The sequence below is a fragment of the Centruroides sculpturatus genome, unplaced genomic scaffold (assembly GCF_000671375.1).
Source record: "Centruroides sculpturatus isolate CEXI.00-Female unplaced genomic scaffold, Cexi_2.0 scaffold255, whole genome shotgun sequence".
Classification (NCBI taxonomy): Eukaryota; Metazoa; Arthropoda; class Arachnida; order Scorpiones; family Buthidae; genus Centruroides; species Centruroides sculpturatus.
Genome location: NW_019384705.1, coordinates 361,519 through 388,974, shown reverse-complemented (window position 1 = coordinate 388,974; position 27,456 = coordinate 361,519). Strand labels below are relative to the sequence as shown.

The window sequence follows — 27,456 nt, the reverse complement described above, 5'->3', positions numbered from 1 at the left end:
TGAATTAAATAAAATAAGTTAGACCAGGGGTCAGCTACCTATGGCATGCATGCTAAACATGGCACTTTGGGATGATTTTAGTGGCACTCTGATTGAATGGATATGTAGTAAAAACAAGCATTTATTTATTGTGACATTGTCACAATGCTAGGCTGCAATTTTTAATCATATTTTTAATTTATTTAGTTTTAAAAAACACATGCTCTCCACCTCAAATTAGTACTGTAGAGTCTTGTCTAGGATTTCTCTAATTGGATTCTGGGATCCTGGCTGTTTTTGTAACCTGGGAAATTCTTTTCATTCTGGAAAATCCTACAAATTTCTTAAAAAGTTCATTTTTTATTTATTTTGTGTTTAGATTGAGGAAATTTTGCAAATAGAAAGTATAATTAACTCACAAACTATCAGAATATATTTGTACAGTAATACCCCAAACTTACGCGATAGGTGGGACTGAGCAATAACAGCATAAGTCGAATTCGCGTAAGTCGGGGTATAATTTCTTAATTTGTGTAAAATCCAAGTCAGGTGTACGTAAGGTAATAAATGTTTTCGTTAATCTTATCTCGTCTTTTGATTTGTTGATTGTTACAAGAAATCAGCATATAGTCTCTCGAGTCTCCGTAGATATAACAAATACAGAAATAAATAACACAAAATAAATTGTAGTTATGTGTCGATTCCATGCAACACGTCCGAACATGTAAGCTGAACAATAGTATGGGGGGGAATGAGTAATCAAGAGTTGTGTGGCGCTCAAACAAAAGACGAATCGACGAGATTTGAAAATCGCGTAACTCCGGGTTTGCATAAGTCGAGGTATTACTGTATTTATTAATTTTAAGCCTGCTTATTAGTTTTTTAAATTTTTGCATGTTATGGTGTGTCAGATTGTTAATAATCAATATGTAGCCTATTTATGGCGGAACTCTGAAAATTCTTTACTTGTCAGAATCTGTAATATCTTGAATAATTGCGCTGGTGCTGTCTTAATTTTTAACCATGCCCAGTAGCTTCAATAACTGCATTATGTAAGGTTGTGCAAATTGAGCAAGGATACAAATGAGTATGAAGTATTCAAGTGGGAAGTTTTTCTTCATAAACCTGATTATTAGAACCAAACAAAAGAATTATTGGGCTATGAGCTTGATGCTGCTATTAAAGCAGCTGAGGTAGACAAATCAAGAATACTAGATAGCAAAAGAAGTACTGCAACGCATCTCGAAAACAAACTAGAAATCTTTGAAGATTCAGGTGAAAAACACGTAACATCTGTCTTCTCTTAAATGCATTAAAGACGATTCCACCCTCATCAATTGAATTGGAAAGGGCATTCTCGGTAGTAGGACTTTTCATTACTAAAATAAAAATCAGATTGAGTGATTGGAGTATTGACTCTCTTTGCTTTTTAAAATCTTATAAAAATTTACAATAATATCTTGTATTATGTTTTATTTAAAAAACAAAAATACCTTCTAAGTTAGAAGTTTGATCTAAGTTTTTTTTTTTTTTTTTGTAAGCAGTTTTTAACAAACTTTAATAAATTTTTCTACTTGTGAAAATTTCTATGTAATTCAAAGGTAATTTTAATACATATTTTACACAGCATTATTAATTATTATTATTTTGGAGGTTGCAGAATGTATTAAATACTTAAAAAAATGAAAAATAATTATATCATTCAATTTCAAGATTTATTTCATATCTTAAAAATAATTAATTATATCCTGGGATTTCCCAGGATCCCGGGAAATACAGTAGTTCACTTTTTTCCGAAATCTTGGGATAAGCAAAGAACCAGAAAGTGAGAAACCCTAGTCTTTGTACCTTTATGTCATACTTTTCTGTTAGCAATTGAGTCATGTTAGTTATCTATCTTAACTTTTTTCAGAGGAAAAGTTTTGAATTGAAATAACATGACTTTCGTTTTGCACAGAAGTTCATATACAGTGGAACCTCAGTATACGACCTTAATCAGTTCCTGATGTTTGGACTTTTACCTAATAGGACATATACCAAACCAATCTTTCCCATAAGAAGTAATGTAAAAATGATTAATCCATTCTCATGTAAAAAAAAACCCTCTTGATATGGTATATTAATTGGGTTGTAAAATAATTTAAACACTGAGCACATTAATAAAAAATAAATTTTATTATAGATTCTTAAAGTTATTACAGTATATTGTATTATATTATTTAAATCATTAAGTCAAAATCAAATCAAATCAAATTCTCCTTAACTCCTTTTGCAACGTTAGCAGATTTAATAATGTCTTTATTTTTCACAATTGTCGATATCGTCATTCTCGGAATACGGTATGCAACAGTTAAATCTCAAACATGCATGCCACCTTCATATTTCTCAACAATCTCTTTTTCCAGTTCCATTGTGATTCTAGTCATTTTTTCAGTTTTCTGTTGCTTTTCATTTGCCTTTTTGCAATTCATGATTAATAAAAATAATAAAATTTTACTTACAAATTAAAATCAGAAGAAATTTAACAAAGTTATAAACTGTGGCATCGCAAACGTCTAGTCTGGTCTAGTACACTGATAGTGCTACTCGTTCATAGATGGCGTGTATAATTGAATTAAGTCGTATATCGAACAAAAGTCGTATACTGAGCAAAATTTGTTTCGTCCAAACAGGACATATTCTGAATTGGACATATTCTAAAGCAGACATATACCGAGGTACCACTGTATAGTTAATCAGGCCTTCTGCCCCTAAGCTTTCTATATGTGGTCTTGACTTTCATGTATCTAACTCCATTCTTGAGATTAAAGAAGGACAGATGAATGGATGACAGTGGGAATTTATAGGTCTACAATTTTTTCAAATTAAGGCCCAATTATGTTTTAATTATTAATTACACATTTAAATGGAAGTCATATATCAGTGTAGGCCATGGTACATTAAAAACTTATCACTTGTGCTGTAATATAAATATACAAGCATGTGTTTACAATCCATGTCACCATCTGCATGTTGTGTATGCACTTCACATGTAATAACGTAATTCAATAACAACTTAACTTCAAAATTATTTTTGAAGTCTATTATAACCAGACCAGACCATTTTGTAATATATATATATATATAACAAAATTAGAATACTTGGAATAATACTATAACTTTGGTTCAGCACAACTCTGCTGAATGATTGCCTACCTCTGATTTAGACTATTTTGACAAAAATAAAGTTTGATCTGGTACAAGACTTTAATGCATCTGCACAGTAAACCTGTGCAGATTCATTGCTGATTACACTATCAAAATCTTCAATCTTCACCTCCAGACTAATTAATTTAAGATATCACAAATCACTCACTGTGCTGACTGGAAACAATTTCACACCCATGGGCATCCACGGTTCTCAGCCAACTAGAGTTTTTACTACACACACACACACACACACACACACACACACACACACACACACACACACAAATAAATAAATTAATTAATTAGATTCTAGCCCAATAGCTAATCCAGTTTTATCATTTAATCTTTAGAATAATTCAGGCTTAGTTGGTTATATGTATTTATTGAATTTGATCTAGTTATTCTTACATTTAGGAAGCTGAAGGACCCATTGTCTCCTTGCTCTTCTATATGATATTTAAAAATATATTCTATTTTGAATCCTTGTTCTATTGTCTGAAGAAGCTTGAGTAATCAAGCAAAAAACATTTGCTTAAACAATTTCTATAATATGCTTTATATTTTCTCATTAAATTTATAATATTTTTTTAGTAATATCAGCTCAAGTGTTTATTTTAAAATTTGTTCACAGTTTCCAGTGTGTGTGTACCACTATACAAATTTAGCATTGACCAAAATTTAAATAATATCAGTTTGTTATCAATGTGCAAAAAGTTTTTTATTTCTTTTGTATTTATTAAATATTAAATTTTTTTTTTCAAAAACAGTTTATATATGGTATAGTTCATTTTCAAAGTTAACAACAAATTCGGCAATTGCTTCTCCACTACTTGGAACAACAACAAAGATATCCTTTCAGAATGAATAGTAAAATAATAAAATTAAAGCATATAAAAATAAAATTTATATTAGTTTAATAAGTTATTAATAACAATGATTTAGTAAAGCAAAATAAAAAATAACTATATTTTGGAAAAGCAGCTGTTCATATCAGTAAAGAAAATAAAAAGTTATAACTTTTGTTTCATGTTTTGTTAAAATAAAAGCAATGACATTTGGAAAGTTATAAAATTAAGTTTTAGTACATATTAGTAAGTTTAGTTATTATTTACAGTATATTATTATTATATAAATAGTTATTATATTAGAATTATTTATCATACTGTTATTTTTTTTATAAAAATTTATTGTATTTAGTATAATGAGTTTTTTCTGAAATTTTAATATTTATTTTTTTATTTCTATAAAAAATAGAAATTCTATTTAAAATGAAATCTAAAATAAAAATTATATTCATAAATAGAAAACATTATTTTATTTAGTTTTAATTCACTTATTATTGGTTAGAGTATATTCTCAGGTCTTTGCATTATGAGATTTTTATGAGTGAACTATATTGTAAAAAATTCCAAAAAAAATTATAGAAAAAAGATAATGAAAAAAGCAACATATTTTAACTGTTTTCTTATAATTCTTCTTGTAACTTAAATTTTATTCATAGCAGTTAATAGTTTTATAATTTAAATTTTCCAGAAGTAAAATGGGCTATTTAGTAGATGCATGATTGAGAATATATTTCCTGAACTTATTTAATTAAAACTTTAATGTTTTTCTTGCTTTCCCAGTATAAAATTTTAAATACATTTTAAGATTTAAAAAAAATATTTTTAATTAAAAAAATTAATTCTTCGTTATAGTTTCCTCCAAAATTCACTTTTAAAATATTAGAGAATTTTAATTGTTTAAAAAATTATTTTTAATGTCAAAAAATATATTTTTATTTTAAAATATTTTATTATATAATATTTGTTTATATTTTAGTATTTTGCTTATTAAAGTATTTAAATTAATGTATTTTACTTATGAATATTAATTATGAAAAGTTTTTGAGTCAAGAATGTAAGATTTTCATTGTAAAATTGAAATAAATTGTGCTATATCTGAAAAATTTAAATTGTTAAAAATAATATATTTATTTTTAACAATTTAAGCTTTAAAGAAACTTAAATTTTATTAGTTTTCCAGTAATAGAACTTGAAATATTATGAATTATAGATTTATTTTAATAAAGAATACATTTTAGATATTGACAAGTTTTTGTATCATTATTGATGATAAATAATTTATTTGTTACAAATTTATACAAACTTACTATTATCTTCCTTAAATATTTATTTTCTTATATGATTCTAAAATTAACAATTTATTTAATGCAGTTTTAAAATAATTTATTACAATCCATGCAACACTGCATATATAACATTTTTCATTTTTATTTAATATTTATTGTAAAAATTCTTTAAAGCAGCATAATTGAAATAATCATAATTTGTTGCTTACAAATTCCATAACTTAAAATAAAGAATTAATTTTGCCTTCAGCTATTTTGATTTACATTTTATATTAACTCTTAAAGTGAAAAAAAAACTTCAACTCTAATAAAAACACAAAGTACCATCAAAATAAACATCTGAAATTTTTGAAGATATTGTTGACTTTTGTATTTTTATTAAACTTTATGTTGTTTTTGAAAGTTCTGTTCATATTTTTTAACTTCATATGTATTCAAAAATTAAATATATTGTTCAATTAAAATTTTAAAATGAAAAACTTAAAACAAATTTTAATTTTTACCATTATCATTAGTTTTGCTTTTTTTAAAAATCAAATAATTGAGATTTAATAATGTAAAATGCAAATTTCCATCAATTTATTGCATATATCAATTTAACATTTTACAAAATATTTCAATCAGTGTATACAATTTATTGATAAAAATAAATTTTTCAATTCTGAAACAATTTCAATATTTTATGACTATTATTATTTTCCAATATTCAATTTAATTAAAAAATATTAATCTATTAATTTTGTTTAATTTTCTTTTCCAAATATTATTTTAATAACATTAAGTAAAAGTGAACAAATTTTCTAAATGACTTTTATTAATATGTTGGATGAAGTCAAGATTTAATTTAAGATTTTGAAAAATATGCTATTATTGTAAATTTTAATCAATCTATAATTATTTTTGGATGATGTCTTTAATTCTAGCAAAAATTTAGTTTAATTGAAAAATTAATATTTTTATACTTAATACATTTGATTTATTTCAAGTTAAAATATTTAGTATTTATATAATTTGTTAAATATTGTGAAACCTAATAAGTTTAACTGCCTAAAAATCTGATTTAACACTACAATTTTTGATCTAAAATAATATCAGTCCCTTCAATATTTGTCAAATTAGGTTGGATTTCCCAAGTTAAGATTCTTATTTTGTCAGTATTTTATTTTTTCCAACAACCAACCCTCTGCTCTTTTAAATTTACTCTATTTCTTTTTAGTTGTTTCTTTCTGGATCTCCCTTGTGATATTTTCACATTTTATCTGTCAAGATTTTGTAGTTTCTCACAGTATCCATTCTAAAATGCTTATTTCTACTAGAGTGTAATTCATTTCTTATTGTTCTCTGTTACTGCAATTTGTAGTTTCTTTTGTAAAATATATTTATTTATTTATTTTAAATTATGTAGTTTTTAAATTGTTATATACTGAAATATTTTATTAATTCTGGCTGTATCTGATTGATTAAAGTATTTTTTTCCTCAGAACAATTTAATATCAAATAGAAACTGCATGATTTAGTGATTGTATAGATAAATGCATGTGTAATATTCACCAACAATTTATTAAAAATATTTAAGTGTATCAATTAATAAACTCCAAATACCTTTAAAATGCAGTCTATTTTAAAAACTTATCGAACGTTTTCGGTCAGATTAACAGAATTTAAATTGGCCAAACGGAAATTCCAAAATGTTATATAATCTTCTCATATTCAATTGAAAATAGAAGACATCTAAAATATGCAGAAGCCTGGCACATTTACAAATACAGAGAAAAAGGGCAAAATATAAATTTTCGAGAATCAAACAAAATAGCATCAGATATGAGAAGATTATAGAACGTTTTGGAATTTCCGTTTGGCAAATTTAAATTCTGTTAGTTCAATCCTGAAGAAGGTCTGTTAATCTGACCGAAAATGTTTGATAAGTTTTTAAAACAGACTGCATTTTAAAGGTATTTGGAGTTTATTAATTGATTATAGTAATGCAGGTAGAGATATAAATATTTAAATATATATAATTTGTTATTTTTATTGTTTCATTCATCAGTTTTTCTTTAAGTATATACCTTCTTACAGAAATAAGATTAAAATTCTATTTGAAATATTTGAATTAATCTGCTTTAAAATCTTATTTCAAACTGAATAAATGACATCTTGCAATTATGTATTGTTGTTTCTTCTAAGTAAAAAAAACTGTGCATTTCATATTGTTGCATTTAATCCATTTTTATGAGAAGTTTATTTTCTTAAAATTGTACTTATTTTTGTTTTTAAAAGGCAATGAATTTTTTGTTTTATTAGTTGTTTATATTTTTTGTCTGTCAGTAATAGTAGTTATATTTTGAATAATTTGTAATATAAATTACTTTTATAGAGGATCAATAAATATTTTTTCATAGTGATGTGTAACTATTTATTACGTTATGCATATTTATTTTTAAGAAATTTTTATTTTAAGAAAGCTTATTTTAAACATTTTAAGAAATATTTTTATAAATGAATAAAATGTATATTTTGTAAATTATACAGCTTTTTCTATAGTAATTGCATATAAACAATACAGAAACTGGATAACAATGTTGAAGGAAAAACAAAATCTTTCTCTAGCATGGATATCTCTATATGAAGTTCAGCAATAAATACTACATGTAACATTATCAACTAATCAGATGACTTTTCTTTTAGATTACAACATTTGATTCACCTGTGTTCTTTTTCAAACATATTTAACCTAATGATGATTGCTAAAGTTATCAAAAATGTTTATCATTAAATATTTTTTGTTTTGCTGGAGTTTTTGGTTTGTTTTGTTTTTTCTTCAATATAGTAATTATTCATGAAAATATGGCATTAGCACTATATTTTTGGTGCTAATTTTTCAAAATACTTAAAAACATAAGTATTCTGTTTGCCTGAAGAAGATAAATTGTAATTTCATCTTTCTAGCATAAGTAATTTGCACTAGAAACATAAAATATTTGCAAATATAAAATACATAAAGTAAAATTATATGTGTTTTTAAGTTATTTTGAAAATTTAACATAAGAAAGACAGTTTTTTAAGTTTATAATAATAGTTTACAATTTTATTTTTTATTCATATGTGCCTAAGGCAATATCATTCACCAAGCAAAGCCATTCCATTAATATAATAAACAATTAAAAAAACTCCATTAAGTACTAACAATATTATAAAGTAATTTTTTATCAGTACGATTTTAGAGACGAGACTATATTTTGTCTCTAAAATCGTACTGATGTCAACAGCTGATGTCAACATCTTAGAGATATGAAAGGGTATATGTCAGGCATTGCAATTTGGCAGAGATTTGGTGCCCAAATCATGCACACATAAAATAAACCAGACTTGTAAGTAGTCAGGGGACAGAGAACTGGGTCAAAAGAAAATATGACATGCTGAGACTGTTTCTACAAACAGGCACAAGTGTGAGATTTGTTCATGCATTGCTTGCACTCTCCAAGACATAGTCTCATCCCAAAAACGGCTTTACCATTTTATTTGTTATATAAATAAAGTAAAACCTCACTAAAAAAAGGTTAAGAGATAAAAAAAATTTCAAGTTCTAAGTTAATGAGTTTAATATTTAACATTTTCTCAATTTTTCTGAGGTCTTAAATTTTCCATTATGAAGCCATTTCTCTAGAATCTGCTCATAGGATTATCACAAAATTGTATACAGTTTATGGTGGTTTTCATTGCATTGTCAATGTGCCTCATGTCCCAATCAGAATGCCAGTAACATACTGGGGTGCAACAGTGGCCAAGCGGTCTTTATACCCTGAACACTGGGAGTTCGGTTGTGGGTTCTCGCCTCGCTCGAACAGGCTAGCCACATGGAGTTTTCTCCATGTATGTAATGCCTAAATAGGGGCCGGTTTCCCTTAAAAGACCTCCTGGAAGGCATCCCACCTAGGCAGATTGTCCAAGTGTTGCATTGCCATAACTTAACAAACAAACAGTAGCATACTGTATCACTAAAAAGATGTTGACACAAAGTTGTAATGGCACAATGTTGTGTTTGACATGGAGCTGTAGTGTTTATCTTAATTTTCTGTATTAAAACAGAATATAAGAAAAAATAAAGAAAGCATTCTTCATTTAATTTATAATACAGTATATAAATAATTCTTATTTTTAATTATAAAAAATTTTAAGGTTTTTTTTTTTTGTTATTGAAATTAATTATTAAACATTTTTGTTTCTAAATAAACAAACACGATAAGAAAAGATAATATACAGTACTCTATTATTCTAACTATTGTAACAAATTTTAGAAATTTATTTGAAAAATTTTATAAATGTTGTTTAGTTTGTTGCATGTTTCGTTTGTAAACAAATAAGTTTATTTGACAGCATATTATAAAACTGAATGTTAATTCAAATTTAATGATAAAATATTGATGAAATAATAAATATATAGTGTAATCATAATTTAAGTTTCACTCTGAACCCTTTATAAAATGAAAACTACAGGACCAAACGTTTCTAAACCTGTAAAGTATTATAAAGAAGATTATGAGATTTCTGAAAAGACTGAAAAAAAATAATTAGTTAAAAAGTCACCATCAGGGGAACAATGGTGCTTGATGAACACCCCCCCTTGTTATGCAAACTCATATGATTTTACTGTGAAAGCACTGTTTTTTGCTACATCTGACATTTGTCATAACTGATAGATATGATTCACCGGCATATAACATTCTGGCTGATATGCTTTGAGCTACTGTGGAGAACACAATATTGCACTTTAACCTGGTTGCAGGAAATGGTGGACAGCACATTGAACATGTACTGCCATGACTGTTATTTGTAAAATGTATGTTGTCAATACAAGGAATAAACCTTGATTTTTTTCCCCCCTGGTGGTGATTTCAAACTAATAATTTTTTTTGCAGATTATGAAATCCTGTGTCCTCTTTTATAATATTTCCAGATTAGGAAACATTTGGTCCAGTAGTTTTCATTTTATAGGGAGTTCAAAATAAAACTTAAATTATGATTACCCTGTATTTTAAAACTAATATGTTATCATATTGTCATACTTATAAATACAGCTTTTTCTATAGTAATTGCATATAAACAATACAGAAACTGGATAACAATGTTGAAGGAAAAACAAAATCTTTCTCTAGCATGGATATCTCTATATGAAGTTCAGCAATAAATACTACATGTAACATTATCAACTAATCAGATGACTTTTCTTTTAGATTACAACATTTGATTCACCTGTGTTCTTTTTCAAACATATTTAACCTAATGATGATTGCTAAAGTTATCAAAAATGTTTNTATTGCTGGTTTTAGGTAATTACTTATTTATGTATTGAATTCTATACCAGTAATATCGTAGTGATTGCATTTTAATTTGTTTGGAAAAATTTATTACAGTAATACCCCGAACTTACGCGATAGGTGGGACTGAGCAATAACCGCGTAAGTCGGGGTATAATTTCTCAATTTGTGTAAACTTTAAGTCAGATGTATGTAAGCTAATAAATGTTCCTGTTAATCTTATCTCATCTTTTGATTCGTTTACAGTTACAAGAATTCACCACATAGAGTCTCTTAAGTCTCTGTAGATATAACAAACACAGAAATAAATAACACAAAATAAATTGTAGCTATGCGTCGATTCCACTCAACACGTCCGAACATGTAAGCTGAACAATAGTGTGGGGAAGTGAGTAATCGAGAGTTGCGTGGCACTCAAACAAAAGACGAATTGACAAGATTTGAAAATCGCGTAACTCCGGATTCGCGTAAGTTGGGGTAGCGTAAGTCGAGGTATTACTGTATATAATAAATTTGTAAAGTTGAAGAATTTTAGCATTGTTTTTTCTGGAAAATATGAAGTATATGATTCTTTATTCACTCAAAGTTGAAGTCAAGTCAAAGTTGAAATTTTTATTTCTGTATTTCAAAAGTAATTGTCATGTTTGATAAGATTTTGATTTTATGTTGTAAAATGTCTTTAATCATATAATCTTGATTATTTTTCCTTAGGCTTCTATAGAATTAATCTCCACAGAAATTAATAATTGTGTTTATCTTACTGCCAATATATTTAATATTTTTTTGCTTTAATAAAATAAAATTAAAATGTAAACTTAAAATTTAAACATAAATATTTGTATGAAAACACATTCCTACATAAGATCAGAATTTTTTAAGTAAAATGTTAAGGTTTTTGAAAATATAGCAATGAGAAAATATTTATTCTGTACATGTATTTTTAGTGATGTATCTTTCAGAATTGTTTATATAATAAATTCATTGAAATCCATAGAGATTTCTATTTTTGTCTGTAATAGTCGTATAGAAGATGAACGTCATATTAGCATGAATATTTGCACAGTTGGCAAGATCATTTTCCTGAATATATATTGTAATATNGGAGTTTATTAATTGATTATAGTAATGCAGGTAGAGATATAAATATTTAAATATATATAATTTGTTATTTTTATTGTTTCATTCATCAGTTTTTCTTTAAGTATATACCTTCTTACAGAAATAAGATTAAAATTCTATTTGAAATATTTGAATTAATCTGCTTTAAAATCTTATTTCAAACTGAATAAATGACATCTTGCAATTATGTATTGTTGTTTCTTCTAAGTAAAAAAAACTGTGCATTTCATATTGTTGCATTTAATCCATTTTTATGAGAAGTTTATTTTCTTAAAATTGTACTTATTTTTGTTTTTAAAAGGCAATGAATTTTTTGTTTTATTAGTTGTTTATATTTTTTGTCTGTCAGTAATAGTAGTTATATTTTGAATAATTTGTAATATAAATTACTTTTATAGAGGATCAATAAATATTTTTTCATAGTGATGTGTAACTATTTATTACGTTATGCATATTTATTTTTAAGAAATTTTTATTTTAAGAAAGCTTATTTTAAACATTTTAAGAAATATTTTTATAAATGAATAAAATGTATATTTTGTAAATTATACAGCTTTTTCTATAGTAATTGCATATAAACAATACAGAAACTGGATAACAATGTTGAAGGAAAAACAAAATCTTTCTCTAGCATGGATATCTCTATATGAAGTTCAGCAATAAATACTACATGTAACATTATCAACTAATCAGATGACTTTTCTTTTAGATTACAACATTTGATTCACCTGTGTTCTTTTTCAAACATATTTAACCTAATGATGATTGCTAAAGTTATCAAAAATGTTTATCATTAAATATTTTTTGTTTTGCTGGAGTTTTTGGTTTGTTTTGTTTTTTCTTCAATATAGTAATTATTCATGAAAATATGGCATTAGCACTATATTTTTGGTGCTAATTTTTCAAAATACTTAAAAACATAAGTATTCTGTTTGCCTGAAGAAGATAAATTGTAATTTCATCTTTCTAGCATAAGTAATTTGCACTAGAAACATAAAATATTTGCAAATATAAAATACATAAAGTAAAATTATATGTGTTTTTAAGTTATTTTGAAAATTTAACATAAGAAAGACAGTTTTTTAAGTTTATAATAATAGTTTACAATTTTATTTTTTATTCATATGTGCCTAAGGCAATATCATTCACCAAGCAAAGCCATTCCATTAATATAATAAACAATTAAAAAAACTCCATTAAGTACTAACAATATTATAAAGTAATTTTTTATCAATACGATTTTAGAGACGAGACTATATTTTGTCTCTAAAATCGTACTGATGTCAACAGCTGATGTCAACATCTTAGAGATATGAAAGGGTATATGTCAGGCATTGCAATTTGGCAGAGATTTGGTGCCCAAATCATGCACACATAAAATAAACCAGACTTGTAAGTAGTCAGGGGACAGAGAACTGGGTCAAAAGAAAATATGACATGCTGAGACTGTTTCTACAAACAGGCACAAGTGTGAGATTTGTGCATGCATTGCTTGCACTCTCCAAGACATAGTCTCATCCCAAAAACGGCTTTACCATTTTATTTGTTATATAAATAAAGTAAAACCTCACTAAAAAAAGGTTAAGAGATAAAAAAAATTTCAAGTTCTAAGTTAATGAGTTTAATATTTAACATTTTCTCAATTTTTCTGAGGTCTTAAATTTTCCATTATGAAGCCATTTCTCTAGAATCTGCTCATAGGATTATCACAAAATTGTATACAGTTTATGGTGGTTTTCATTGCATTGTCAATGTGCCTCATGTCCCAATCAGAATGCCAGTAACATACTGGGGTGCAACAGTGGCCAAGCGGTCTTTATACCCTGAACACTGGGAGTTCGGTTGTGGGTTCTCGCCTCGCTCGAACAGGCTAGCCACATGGAGTTTTCTCCATGTATGTAATGCCTAAATAGGGGCCGGTTTCCCTTAAAAGACCTCCTGGAAGGCATCCCACCTAGGCAGATTGTCCAAGTGTTGCATTGCCATAACTTAACAAACAAACAGTAGCATACTGTATCACTAAAAAGATGTTGACACAAAGTTGTAATGGCACAATGTTGTGTTTGACATGGAGCTGTAGTGTTTATCTTAATTTTCTGTATTAAAACAGAATATAAGAAAAAATAAAGAAAGCATTCTTCATTTAATTTATAATACAGTATATAAATAATTCTTATTTTTAATTATAAAAAATTTTAAGGTTTTTTTTTTTTGTTATTGAAATTAATTATTAAACATTTTTGTTTCTAAATAAACAAACACGATAAGAAAAGATAATATACAGTACTCTATTATTCTAACTATTGTAACAAATTTTAGAAATTTATTTGAAAAATTTTATAAATGTTGTTTAGTTTGTTGCATGTTTCGTTTGTAAACAAATAAGTTTATTTGACAGCATATTATAAAACTGAATGTTAATTCAAATTTAATGATAAAATATTGATGAAATAATAAATATATAGTGTAATCATAATTTAAGTTTCACTCTGAACCCTTTATAAAATGAAAACTACAGGACCAAACGTTTCTAAACCTGTAAAGTATTATAAAGAAGATTATGAGATTTCTGAAAAGACTGAAAAAAAATAATTAGTTAAAAAGTCACCATCAGGGGAACAACGGTGCTTGATGAACACCCCCCCTTGTTATGCAAACTCATATGATTTTACTGTGAAAGCACTGTTTTTTGCTACATCTGACATTTGTCATAACTGATAGATATGATTCACCGGCATATAACATTCTGGCTGATATGCTTTGAGCTACTGTGGAGAACACAATATTGCACTTTAACCTGGTTGCAGGAAATGGTGGACAGCACATTGAACATGTACTGCCATGACTGTTATTTGTAAAATGTATGTTGTCAATACAAGGAATAAACCTTGATTTTTTTCCCCCCTGGTGGTGATTTCAAACTAATAATTTTTTTTGCAGATTATGAAATCCTGTGTCCTCTTTTATAATATTTCCAGATTAGGAAACATTTGGTCCAGTAGTTTTCATTTTATAGGGAGTTCAAAATAAAACTTAAATTATGATTACCCTGTATTTTAAAACTAATATGTTATCATATTGTCATACTTATAAAATAGATCAAAACTGCATAATATATAGTTTTAAAAAATATAAATATTAGTATAGAAAACCATTTTAAAACTTAAATTACATCAATGTTATAGTGCATACATACATCTAATCTTTTAATATTCAGTTTTCTTTTGATATATTAACAACAATTTTTATTTATTGAAAAATTTATAATGAATGTAAGAGAATGCCATATAACTAATTTTATTATATTTTTTCTCTTTTATATACTGAATTTTATAATTGTATTTTTCCACATACATTGATACATTAGTGACCCACTAACAGATACATTTTTTTCACAAACATTATTAAACTAAAGCTTCAAAGTTAACTCAACTTTACTATATTTTCTGATTCAGTTTTCCTGTAAATCATGTTCTCATTTCTTCATGTAGACATTTCAATATCTGTTCTGTTTTTCAAAATCTTACTTGGCTGTGAAATTTTAAACTGTGCAGTAGTGTTTTGTTGACTCATTTTTGAATTATCATAGCATTCTAAAATTTCAAGTTTACTTTTGAGAGATAAATCTTTGCATTTCTTATTTGCTTCTTTAATTATGCTAAGAGGTATGGTGCAGTGTTGCACTTTAATTAAATAGTAATGAAGATCACAGTCTTGACAACAGCGAACAGCTTGCTCATAAATTACAAGTCTCGGAAATCAAAATTTAAAATGTAGTACTATATGTAGTATTGAGTGCAATATTAAAACAAATACTTAACATATTATGAGTAAACATCTTTTTACAATTGAATATTTAATTTAAATTGATTTTAACCATTGTTCTAATGTTTTTATTGGTATGACATAGGTTATAACTATTATTATCTGTTTTGTCAGTTAGCTGTTATTAACTGTTTAAGTAAATTCAAACTTATCATTAATAACATAATAATTATAAGTAAATTTCTTATTACAGTAAGCAAAACTTTTCTAATATTTTTAATTCATACATTTTGGGACAAGTTGATTTTAATAGTATTAGATAAGTGATAATATCTATAATTACTATAAGTAGCACCTACTCTAATAATATATTAAGAATTAATTCTAGTGCATTTCTGTAAACTAAAATTTGTAAAGCATAAAAGGTTTTTTATTGCTTTCCTTGCAGCATTTATGAATTGAAAAATAATAAAGTGAAATACTGGTGTACATTAGAAAAATCATATTTTAAAGAAGATAAGAATCCAAATGTAAAAAGATTTTAGTTTGATAAGTAAATAAGTAATTACCTAAAACCAGCAATAATTCTCTTCAAAATGAACATTTTCTTCTGTTTTTAACAGTCATCATCAGATTTTCATGCATTCAAGAGGGAAACAGCCATCAAGTTTAAAGAAATGGATTCATTGGTGGCTGTATGGAGGGCAATATTTTGACGTAAAATAGATGGTCATCAAGTTTGTCTGCATAATTTATATAAGCATTGAATTTTTTAAAATGCATGGAAACCTGATGATGATTGTTAAAAATGGAAGAAAATGTTCATTTTGAAGAGAATTATTGCTGGTTTTAGGTAATTACTTATTTATGTATTGAATTCTATACCAGTAATATCGTAGTGATTGCATTTTAATTTGTTTGGAAAAATTTATTACAGTAATACCCCGAACTTACGCGATAGGTGGGACTGAGCAATAACCGCGTAAGTCGGGGTATAATTTCTCAATTTGTGTAAACTTTAAGTCAGATGTATGTAAGCTAATAAATGTTCCTGTTAATCTTATCTCATCTTTTGATTCGTTTACAGTTACAAGAATTCACCACATAGAGTCTCTTAAGTCTCTGTAGATATAACAAACACAGAAATAAATAACACAAAATAAATTGTAGCTATGCGTCGATTCCACTCAACACGTCCGAACATGTAAGCTGAACAATAGTGTGGGGAAGTGAGTAATCGAGAGTTGCGTGGCACTCAAACAAAAGACGAATTGACAAGATTTGAAAATCGCGTAACTCCGGATTCGCGTAAGTTGGGGTAGCGTAAGTCGAGGTATTACTGTATATAATAAATTTGTAAAGTTGAAGAATTTTAGCATTGTTTTTTCTGGAAAATATGAAGTATATGATTCTTTATTCACTCAAAGTTGAAGTCAAGTCAAAGTTGAAATTTTTATTTCTGTATTTCAAAAGTAATTGTCATGTTTGATAAGATTTTGATTTTATGTTGTAAAATGTCTTTAATCATATAATCTTGATTATTTTTCCTTAGGCTTCTATAGAATTAATCTCCACAGAAATTAATAATTGTATTTATCTTACTGCCAATATATTTAATATTTTTTTGCTTTAATAAAATAAAATTAAAATGTAAACTTAAAATTTAAACATAAATATTTGTATGAAAACACATTCCTACATAAGATCAGAATTTTTTAAGTAAAATGTTAAGGTTTTTGAAAATATAGCAATGAGAAAATATTTATTCTGTACATGTATTTTTAGTGATGTATCTTTCAGAATTGTTTATATAATAAATTCATTGAAATCCATAGAGATTTCTATTTTTGTCTGTAATAGTCGTATAGAAGATGAACGTCATATTAGCATGAATATTTGCACAGTTGGCAAGATCATTTTCCTGAATATATATTGTAATATATGATAGTTAAATTTTATTTTTATAGTTTTGAAATTTAGGTATATAAAAATTTCTGATTAAATGAAAATAAAAATTATAGAAATTAAATTTTTATACAGATATGAAATAAATTTATAGAAAATTAATTACTGTTTATTAATTTTTATATGACTGGGAACAAACATTTTTGAATGATGCTGTAGATACCTCAGTACTAAAAAGTTCAATATGAAATTTAACTATAATATATTTATGGTATATTTAATAGTAAATGCAAATTATTTTGAAAAAAAAAAAAACACGTCGTCGTCATAAACTTCATGCTCATTGTCCATTGGTGTCTGATGCCTTTTTCACTATTTCCTTCCATTTCTCTCTATGCATTGCCAATGGATTGAAAACACAGTATATTTATATGCATGCCAGAGATCATAAGCATGTATCAGCATGCATTTGGAAATATAGATGTGTATGAATATTTCCAGCAGTATGACAATTGACTTTATGGACAGTGCACAAATCATTGGTAAGCTTGACCTTCATTGACAAGCTTCATTGGTAAGCTTGACCTCAAGTGTCAGTGCTCATAGTTATCATAAATGCAAATTTTATATCTACTAAGTATAAATGATAATGAAACTTGTCTGAGTCAAGGTTCTGTTCCAAAACCAAAATGGTAGAGATTGTGGTGTGTAGCAAATATTTACTACTAGTTTTTTGGTTCAAGATACTACAAAAAAGCAATACAATTACAATTTCTTAATGATAATTTATTTGGTCTAATTAGAAAGATAAAAACAGAAATAAATAACAAAAGAATGTCTGCATTTATATATGTTTGTTCCTAAATTATATTTTGAATTGTTTGAGAATGCTTTCAAATTTTATAAATGTAATGTACTCAGGGAAAATATTTAGTTGTTTTTAGAAATGTCTAGTGAATTTTTTTTTTTTTTTTGAGATTGATGCTTGCTGAATTAATAAAGATACCTAGGTGCTCATATCATTACAGGATGTAAAAACTTTAGATGTTATGTATAAAGTGTTTTACAAAACTAGTTTAAAGAGCTGTAGAATTAGCAATCAAGGAAACTTAAAACTCAGAAAAAAATGCATAAAAGTTATCCAGTTGCCTTCCCAGTCACATAAAGATTAACAATTTTCTTAAACTTAATGCAATTTTAAGTATACCTTTTACATTTAAAATTAGTAGTCTGCTAAAATATAATTGCTTATTGCTGCCAATATAATTATCTGTATCAAATTCAAATATTTTGATCATGTCTAAACAAACATGTGGTTAGTATAGTTTGTCTTCAAAGTATTATAATGATTACGTTCACTATTTATTAATAATTTTCCAGTTTAAGTAACAAGCCTTACAACTATACAAATAATCCAATTAGATACTATTGAATTTAGGTATTGATTGTTCATTACAACTATTAATATAAATATTGAAGGAACTAGTTGTTGGTGCTATTAAATTAGCACCAACAACTAGTTCCTAAATAAGATTTTGTTAATAAAATAAAATTGACTTCTTTGATGTTGCTAAAAATCATTTGTATATATATTGTTGTTGTTGTAATGTTATATTATTTATATGCTATAATAATTAAAAGTGTTAATATTTTTTATATTGATTACATAATTAGTGGTGAATTTTTGTTATAAATTGCTCTGTTACTATGATTACTATACATATCTAATGAGTTGAAATTTACTTAAAATTAAAATATTGTTTTGTACTAGTGATTAACCCATCATATATGATTTACTCCCAGTGCATATAGAAACTAAAATTTTTATAAGTTCCTATTGTTACATATGTTTTATTTGTAATAATTATTAAAGATTTTTTTAAAATTTTGTTATTTGTAAATAAAGTAATGTTTTTTAATGAAGATTATTTTAATTTTGTTGATAATTGAATATTCAATTCAGGTATTTACATTGTACTTGAATAATTCATATACAACTCATTCCCATTCATTAGCACCAGACATACTTGGATCAATAAAATGATTTTAAAAGAAATAATTCTTTTTAAAGTTTATTCATTGTAAATTATTTGTCCTTAGAGAATAAAATGAACTTTTGGAATGTTTTCTAATTAGGAAATACAAAATATTTATTGAGGGAAGTTTTTACTAATTTCATTTATTGACATAGTTCATATTGACCAATCTTTTCAAGTAAATATTTAAGTTTCTTCAAAATTAATAATGGTATTTATATTAATATTGTTGTTTTATGTATTATTATTTGCAAGTTAATAACTTATAATGTTGAATTTATTTATTGTCATAGTTCATATTGACCAATCTTTTCAAGTAAATATTTAAGTTTCTTCAAAATTAATACCTATTAAATATTAATATTGTTGTTTTATAAAAGATTATATCAATCTTCTTTTCTAATTATGCTCTTAATTGACTTGATAGTGATTAACTGTAATTTTTTTTACCAGTTTTCTTGCAGTTTGATATAGCTTTGTCATTAAGACGTGAATTTTTAAAAAATAAATTGAATAATAATTAATTTATATGCTAATTTAAAAATTAAGAAAAATTCGGCAAATTCACTAAATCTTGCATTACTTTTCTGCTTGTTATTAGATATAAAATAGAGAAAAATCCAGCAACCAGTTGCTTAACTTTTCCGGAAACATTTAGTAGCGCCATCTGTTATATTTTATAAAAACACTTTCTTATAATTTTAAATATTATAAAATGACAAAAAGCTTACTTTTGAGGGTAGGGATGGGTTTTATAACAAATTGTAAATGCTAATAACTCGTTATTAGCATTTACAATTTGTTACAAATACGTGAGCCGTTCACAGCCCGGCACACGTATTTGTAAAATCTAAGTGACTCGTACAACATGGAATTCATATAAAACGGAATTATCAACAGTGTTATAAGGGGGTCAACTGTAAATGATCCATAATTTAATAAAACTAGAATGATGAAGTTAGATCTCATCAACTTTTTCAAAATCTGAATACGTATCCAATAATGGACAAATATTCAGTGGTTGGTACCTTCTACTTCCAACGATTTTAATTTCGAACGTTCCAGAATTACAGGTGAATAGTTCCGCTTAGGACTCGAAACTACTAGAAACAGTTCCACATCGGCAGTTCCAGTTCCAGAACTACCAACGCATGTTTTATTTTGAACTCTTATGAATACGGCTTTTAACGGAACAAGAAATTAGTTTTGTGGTATTTTAAATTTATAAATATATTTTAAAAATTTATACTTTTATTATACTTCTTAATTATTCGTTTTTATTAGTAAACTAGCAGATATTTGAGGCAGTGTTCGGCCAAAATAATAGTAGGATAAACGGTTAAAATAAAACTATATATTGTATATATAAAACCGATGAGAAACCGTCGAGTCCAACAGCAATTCTGACATAACATAATGATTTTGTCTAGTCCAAAAGTCTAAACAATTCCGAGAAACCGTTCAGTCTGAATAGTTTCCTACTTGGATCAATTCCAACAGTTCCAGTTCCAGAGGCGGAACTAGATTTTTCCAATCTCTAATCCAGAGTGCGTATATTATACTAATATAAACTAGTATGATTTAAATAAGTTCAATATTGTGTTATTTAAGAATTTAAATTTCTGTCAAAGAAAAAAATAATAATAATTAAAATTAAAATGACGGACATAATGACGAGCAGACATTTTGCAAAACGTACCTTTTTTTAACTGAAAGAGTAATAATTTTTAAATGAAATGAAAAATAACAATAAAAATCGATATCTCGGGAACGAATGGACGAAACTTGATAAAATTNATGTATATGTATATATATTTATATTTTTACAAGAATAGCTATTTGTATAGCATTATTATTTTATATTGTGAAAACTGAAAAATAAAAAAATATTCTACATCTTTTATTAAACTACTTAATATAAATACATTTATTACTACTCTTAAAGAATATGTTTTATTAATTAATTTCTAATTTTATCAAATCAAATCTTTAAACAAAAATCCAATAATTTCAAATTGCATAAAAGAATTAAAGAATTTTAAAAATTTTTATTTTATATACAGTATATATTTTTATTATTAAATTGTTTTAGAATTCAGAAATATAGAATATGAAATTATTTTTGACTCTCAGATTACATATTAATTTATTTTTAATTTTTACAGCCATGATGTACCCTGAATTTCAATATCGTCCTCCTCCCCCGTCCTATCAGGCATCTATGCAGGAGTATCGTCTCCGTCTTCTCCTTCTTGATCGACAACAGGGAACAACAACAACATCACTATCACCAGTGTCACCACCACCCACATATAGATCACATGGGAGCACGCTCCATTCCAGGTAACAATTTTGTTTGCTATAAAGAAATACTATAATACAAATGCAAATGTAATATTATAACATTTTATGTATTAAGTGATATTGCACCATAGTTGAATAGAATTTTGAAGTTTCCTATCCATTTTTAAATTATTTACCAAATTATTGGGTTGCAATTTGAAAAATTGTAGATCTATAAATTCCCACTGTTGTTCATCCTTCTGCCTGTCTTTCCTTAATCTCAAAAATAAAGTTAAATAGATGAAAGGTGAGACCAGATATGGAAATCTTAGCGGCAGGAGATCTTCCAATGCAAACTGGAAGTCATGTTATTTCAATTCAAAAATTTTCCCATGAAAAGTATTAGATGACCGACAACTCTATTGTTAAAGGAAAAGTATGATATATAGGGGCAAGACACTACAGTACTAATTTGAGGTGAAGAGCATATATTTTAANTTTCCTCTTGTTTTAAATAAATAAGTTTATAAGATGATGTGCTTATATATATATAAAGATCATACTCAGCTCTTTAAAATACTTAATAAATCATCAAACACCTGATGCTGAGAAATGTTTATTAAACAAACATTAATATTTTCAACCCAATTTGATAGGCCATCTTCAGATGCAATTATTTTAATGTTAAGTATAAAAATGCTTTTATTTTTATTTTGTATTCCAAAATAATTTAAAATATTCTGTTTAACATTTATAATAGAATGGAATTCATTTTCTTGAAAAATATGTTTATAATAATGAAAAAAAAATATATATATATATATGTATATATATGTATTGAACAATATTACTACAAAACTACAAAAACTATGATGTATTCTTATTTAGATATTTAACATTTTAACAATATATACTATTCAGTTTCTCTTAATAATTATGCACATATTGTATAGGATAATGATATGTATATAAACTGTGGTTGAAAATATATATTTTGAAATGATCTGCAAACAAAATAAGCTTTCCTAATTGATATGGTTATAATCATATGCTTATGTGTTAATCTAAATTTATATATTTCTGGTAAAGATCTGACATGGTGTCTGAACAGAATAACTGATAATACACTTATTTAATATATATTAGAGTTATGGATTTATATCTCACACTGAGTCATTTTTCTAGATATTTATATAATTAATTAATTAATTAATTAAATTATCTAGTTATTCATTGATAGATGTGAACATATCTATTTATAATTCCAAATTTATTTTACCATTAATAAATTTATTACTTTAATTTTGTTTAAATTATTGTGTAATGTAATAAATACAAAAGCACTATATTTAGATTATTTGTATTTGTAATGTGATTTAATGTAGTTCCAAATATTGTTTTATGCAGATAAATATCTGTGCTTTATAGTTCTTTGTGTATGTTGTATAGTTCTTATGAGGAATATAACAAATAATAAATAGAGCTACAATTACTAACAAGTAATGTAGTTTACTTCAAAAATTTTGAAAATGTGTACAGTACATATTACATTAAAGTTTTTACATCAAAATTTATTTTAAGAGTAAATAAAATATAAAATTTATTACAAATGACTATTAAAATTTCAAATTTATCTTTAAGGTTTTCGAAATATCTGCAAAATTTCAAATTGATTTAATTTCTGTTTTCCAATCGTTTTAGGTAACATTTCAACTTTAATATTTTAAAGAAAGTGACATTATTAGTATGATCACAAATTATATTTCTGAATAGTTATGACTCATTGAGTGAAAAACAGTGATTTAGAATTTGTAACCACAAAAGAAAAAATAAACCTGTTTTAGACTTGATTGTCAACAAAAACTTTTTGACAGTGCCTTTAAAGAAAAAAAATATGTTGTTGAATTCTTTAATTGAACCAATTGTTGATTTCTCACTGGTTTTTTTTTAATGAATTGATATAATTTAAATCTTTTAATTACAGAGATGACACATTTTTAAATTATCTTTTACTAAAATAAATTAGTATTTTTATGGGAGTACATTTAAATTATATTTAGACATCCATGTAATTTTCCTCTTGTTTTAAAAATATATATTTTTAATGAGAATATCAAGAGAAACGTATCTAAAATAAATTAGTATTTTAATGTTTTAGATAATATCCAACCCACTTTATCTTTTGTATCAGGTTAATTAAAATATCCTCTGTTTTATGTAAAGAAAAGAAAAATCCATTAACTTGCGTGTCGAAAAATATCTGATAAAAATCGGTATTGGATGCCATCTTGGAAATATTTTCTTTTCTTTCTTCTTGGTTCGTTAAAACGGCAAATAGTGTAATTATTCTCAGTTATTGCTTAATAAATCTTCCTTAATAGAAAATTAATTATTTTATTCAGTACTANTTAGTTAAAAAGTCACCATCAGGGGAACAACGGTGCTTGATGAACACCCCCCCTTGTTATGCAAACTCATATGATTTTACTGTGAAAGCACTGTTTTTTGCTACATCTGACATTTGTCATAACTGATAGATATGATTCACCGGCATATAACATTCTGGCTGATATGCTTTGAGCTACTGTGGAGAACACAATATTGCACTTTAACCTGGTTGCAGGAAATGGTGGACAGCACATTGAACATGTACTGCCATGACTGTTATTTGTAAAATGTATGTTGTCAATACAAGGAATAAACCTTGATTTTTTTCCCCCCTGGTGGTGATTTCAAACTAATAATTTTTTTTGCAGATTATGAAATCCTGTGTCCTCTTTTATAATATTTCCAGATTAGGAAACATTTGGTCCAGTAGTTTTCATTTTATAGGGAGTTCAAAATAAAACTTAAATTATGATTACCCTGTATTTTAAAACTAATATGTTATCATATTGTCATACTTATAAAATAGATCAAAACTGCATAATATATAGTTTTAAAAAATATAAATATTAGTATAGAAAACCATTTTAAAACTTAAATTACATCAATGTTATAGTGCATACATACATCTAATCTTTTAATATTCAGTTTTCTTTTGATATATTAACAACAATTTTTATTTATTGAAAAATTTATAATGAATGTAAGAGAATGCCATATAACTAATTTTATTATATTTTTTCTCTTTTATATACTGAATTTTATAATTGTATTTTTCCACATACATTGATACATTAGTGACCCACTAACAGATACATTTTTTTCACAAACATTATTAAACTAAAGCTTCAAAGTTAACTCAACTTTACTATATTTTCTGATTCAGTTTTCCTGTAAATCATGTTCTCATTTCTTCATGTAGACATTTCAATATCTGTTCTGTTTTTCAAAATCTTACTTGGCTGTGAAATTTTAAACTGTGCAGTAGTGTTTTGTTGACTCATTTTTGAATTATCATAGCATTCTAAAATTTCAAGTTTACTTTTGAGAGATAAATCTTTGCATTTCTTATTTGCTTCTTTAATTATGCTAAGAGGTATGGTGCAGTGTTGCACTTTAATTAAATAGTAATGAAGATCACAGTCTTGACAACAGCGAACAGCTTGCTCATAAATTACAAGTCTCGGAAATCAAAATTTAAAATGTAGTACTATATGTAGTATTGAGTGCAATATTAAAACAAATACTTAACATATTATGAGTAAACATCTTTTTACAATTGAATATTTAATTTAAATTGATTTTAACCATTGTTCTAATGTTTTTATTGGTATGACATAGGTTATAACTATTATTATCTGTTTTGTCAGTTAGCTGTTATTAACTGTTTAAGTAAATTCAAACTTATCATTAATAACATAATAATTATAAGTAAATTTCTTATTACAGTAAGCAAAACTTTTCTAATATTTTTCAATTTTGTTTTAGGCCCCCACTTAATATGATGGAAAGAGACTACAGTAGACCTCCTAGTTATCGTTCAAGAGCTAGTTCAGCAGGAGTGCTCCGAACCAATACGGATACTCTTGATTCGAGGGTCAATGAACGTGAGGGAACTATTAGCCAGAATGGAACTCCAGCTAGTCCTAGTCACAGCCAGTCACATAGTCGCAATCCTTCTTTGAGTCTCAGTTTTTTGTCTCACGAATCTCTTTTTGTTGACTCTAATCACTCGCGGCCGACCGATTCTGCTAATGCAGCTACTAGTGACAATACCAATCCAGTGCACTTTACTAGCCCTAGTGGTGAAAGCCAGAACTCTGTGGTGGCAGGACTCAGTGATGAAAGCCCTCTAGCAACTCATGAAATAACTTCTACGGACATTGTACCTGTGAACTGGAGGGCAGAGGATCAGAGTTTGTGGAGTCTACGTAAGAATCATGATATTAATGCTGTAACTATAGTTCAGACTACGGACTCTTCACAAGTGCTGAATCAAGATACAGTGGTTGTATCCATATCTGGACAAACAATGAGGTCTTCTGCGACAACACCTGGAAGTGGTAGTCAGGGAGAGGTACAGATCCTGGCTCATGTCTGACACCAAATTTGTTCCACATACATGGTTCATGTTCCTGTGTTACAATATAATTGCACTAAAAATACTCAGCTGGGATTTGTAACATCAGTGTCTACTCTGTTCAAAAGTGGAACATCTAATCACTAGAAAGCTTATTTCTTCAGAGAATGCATTTAAAAAAAAGCCGAAAGGGGCAACTGTAAACAGTACACTGGCAATATATAAATATATATACAATATATATTTCAACTTCCCACTGGGATCTATGCACTTTTTGTCCATTATTTCATGTAATATATAAGAACTTGTACTTTTGTGAATCATCGTGGTTAAATACTATAAAAATGATGGATTTATGAACAATGAACGAACAAAGGTGCTAGCACTGATTTACTTTTATACCATGTGAAGGTATGTAATTTAAACTGTTATACAGTTAATAGTAATGTATCATATATTCAATATTTCAAGCAAATATAGACAAGTGCTCAGCCAACAAAATCTAAAAATATAATTTTAAGCTCAAAGAAAACTTACTTTTATGATGACAATAATTTACTAGTTTATTTTCCTGCACAAACTTGTCTATTCTATCAAACTGCATTTATGCAGTAAACACAAACTTATAAATAAATATATATCTATATATATATATGTACACTTGTATATGTAGAAAGTTAAAAGCCAAGCCAATCAGTTGTTACATAAGTCTATTTTGCCAGAGTGGCTGAGTTATTGTCTGATGTATTGGAGCAGGTACTGTGATGCCATATCATCATACCAAATGTATTTATTCATTATGTCCACAAACTTCTGCAAATCACGATCATGGTAGAAGAATAGAATGTACATCTTTGCATTATATTTCTTGTCTCTTAACTGTATAGTCTCCGATTTTTCTTATGTCGCTCGTACATCAGAATGTACAATAGAAAATTTTCGATATTTAAAGTTATAGTTTAATGGAATGTATTTTTTACTGTATCATACACTGTAGAATAGTCAAATACTGTGTGATGTGATGTGGCCTATGTGTTGTATCACCATCTGCCAGTCAAGTCAAGATAAAATAAATACCAAATAATTTGTTTCTATTTGTCAAATTTTGTTTTTTACATATATAATATTGATTAGTCTAAATATTATAAATGTAGAAGACTACTAATATAATTTTTAATCTCTACATAAATTAATTCAGTCCATACAACTGAATAACTTCAAATTTCTAGAACATAAAACTATTATTTTAAAATAATAAAATATAAATTC

At 26.5% G+C, this 27,456-nt stretch overlaps 1 protein-coding gene across 2 annotated transcripts in view; it reads left to right on the top strand.

Moving 5' to 3' along the window:
- LOC111627659 (mucin-6-like) overlaps nucleotides 1-27,290 on the top strand; it is a 134,756-nt gene extending 107,466 nt beyond the window's left edge. For both annotated transcript variants that reach the window (XM_023371258.1, XM_023371259.1), the window contains exons 4-5: nucleotides 21,605-21,782; nucleotides 25,596-27,290. In XM_023371258.1, the coding sequence (XP_023227026.1) occupies nucleotides 21,605-21,782; nucleotides 25,596-26,208 (791 nt within the window). In that variant the 3' untranslated portion in view covers nucleotides 26,209-27,290. The remainder of the gene's footprint in view (nucleotides 1-21,604; nucleotides 21,783-25,595) is intronic.
- The last annotated feature ends 166 nt before the right edge of the window (nucleotides 27,291-27,456 follow it).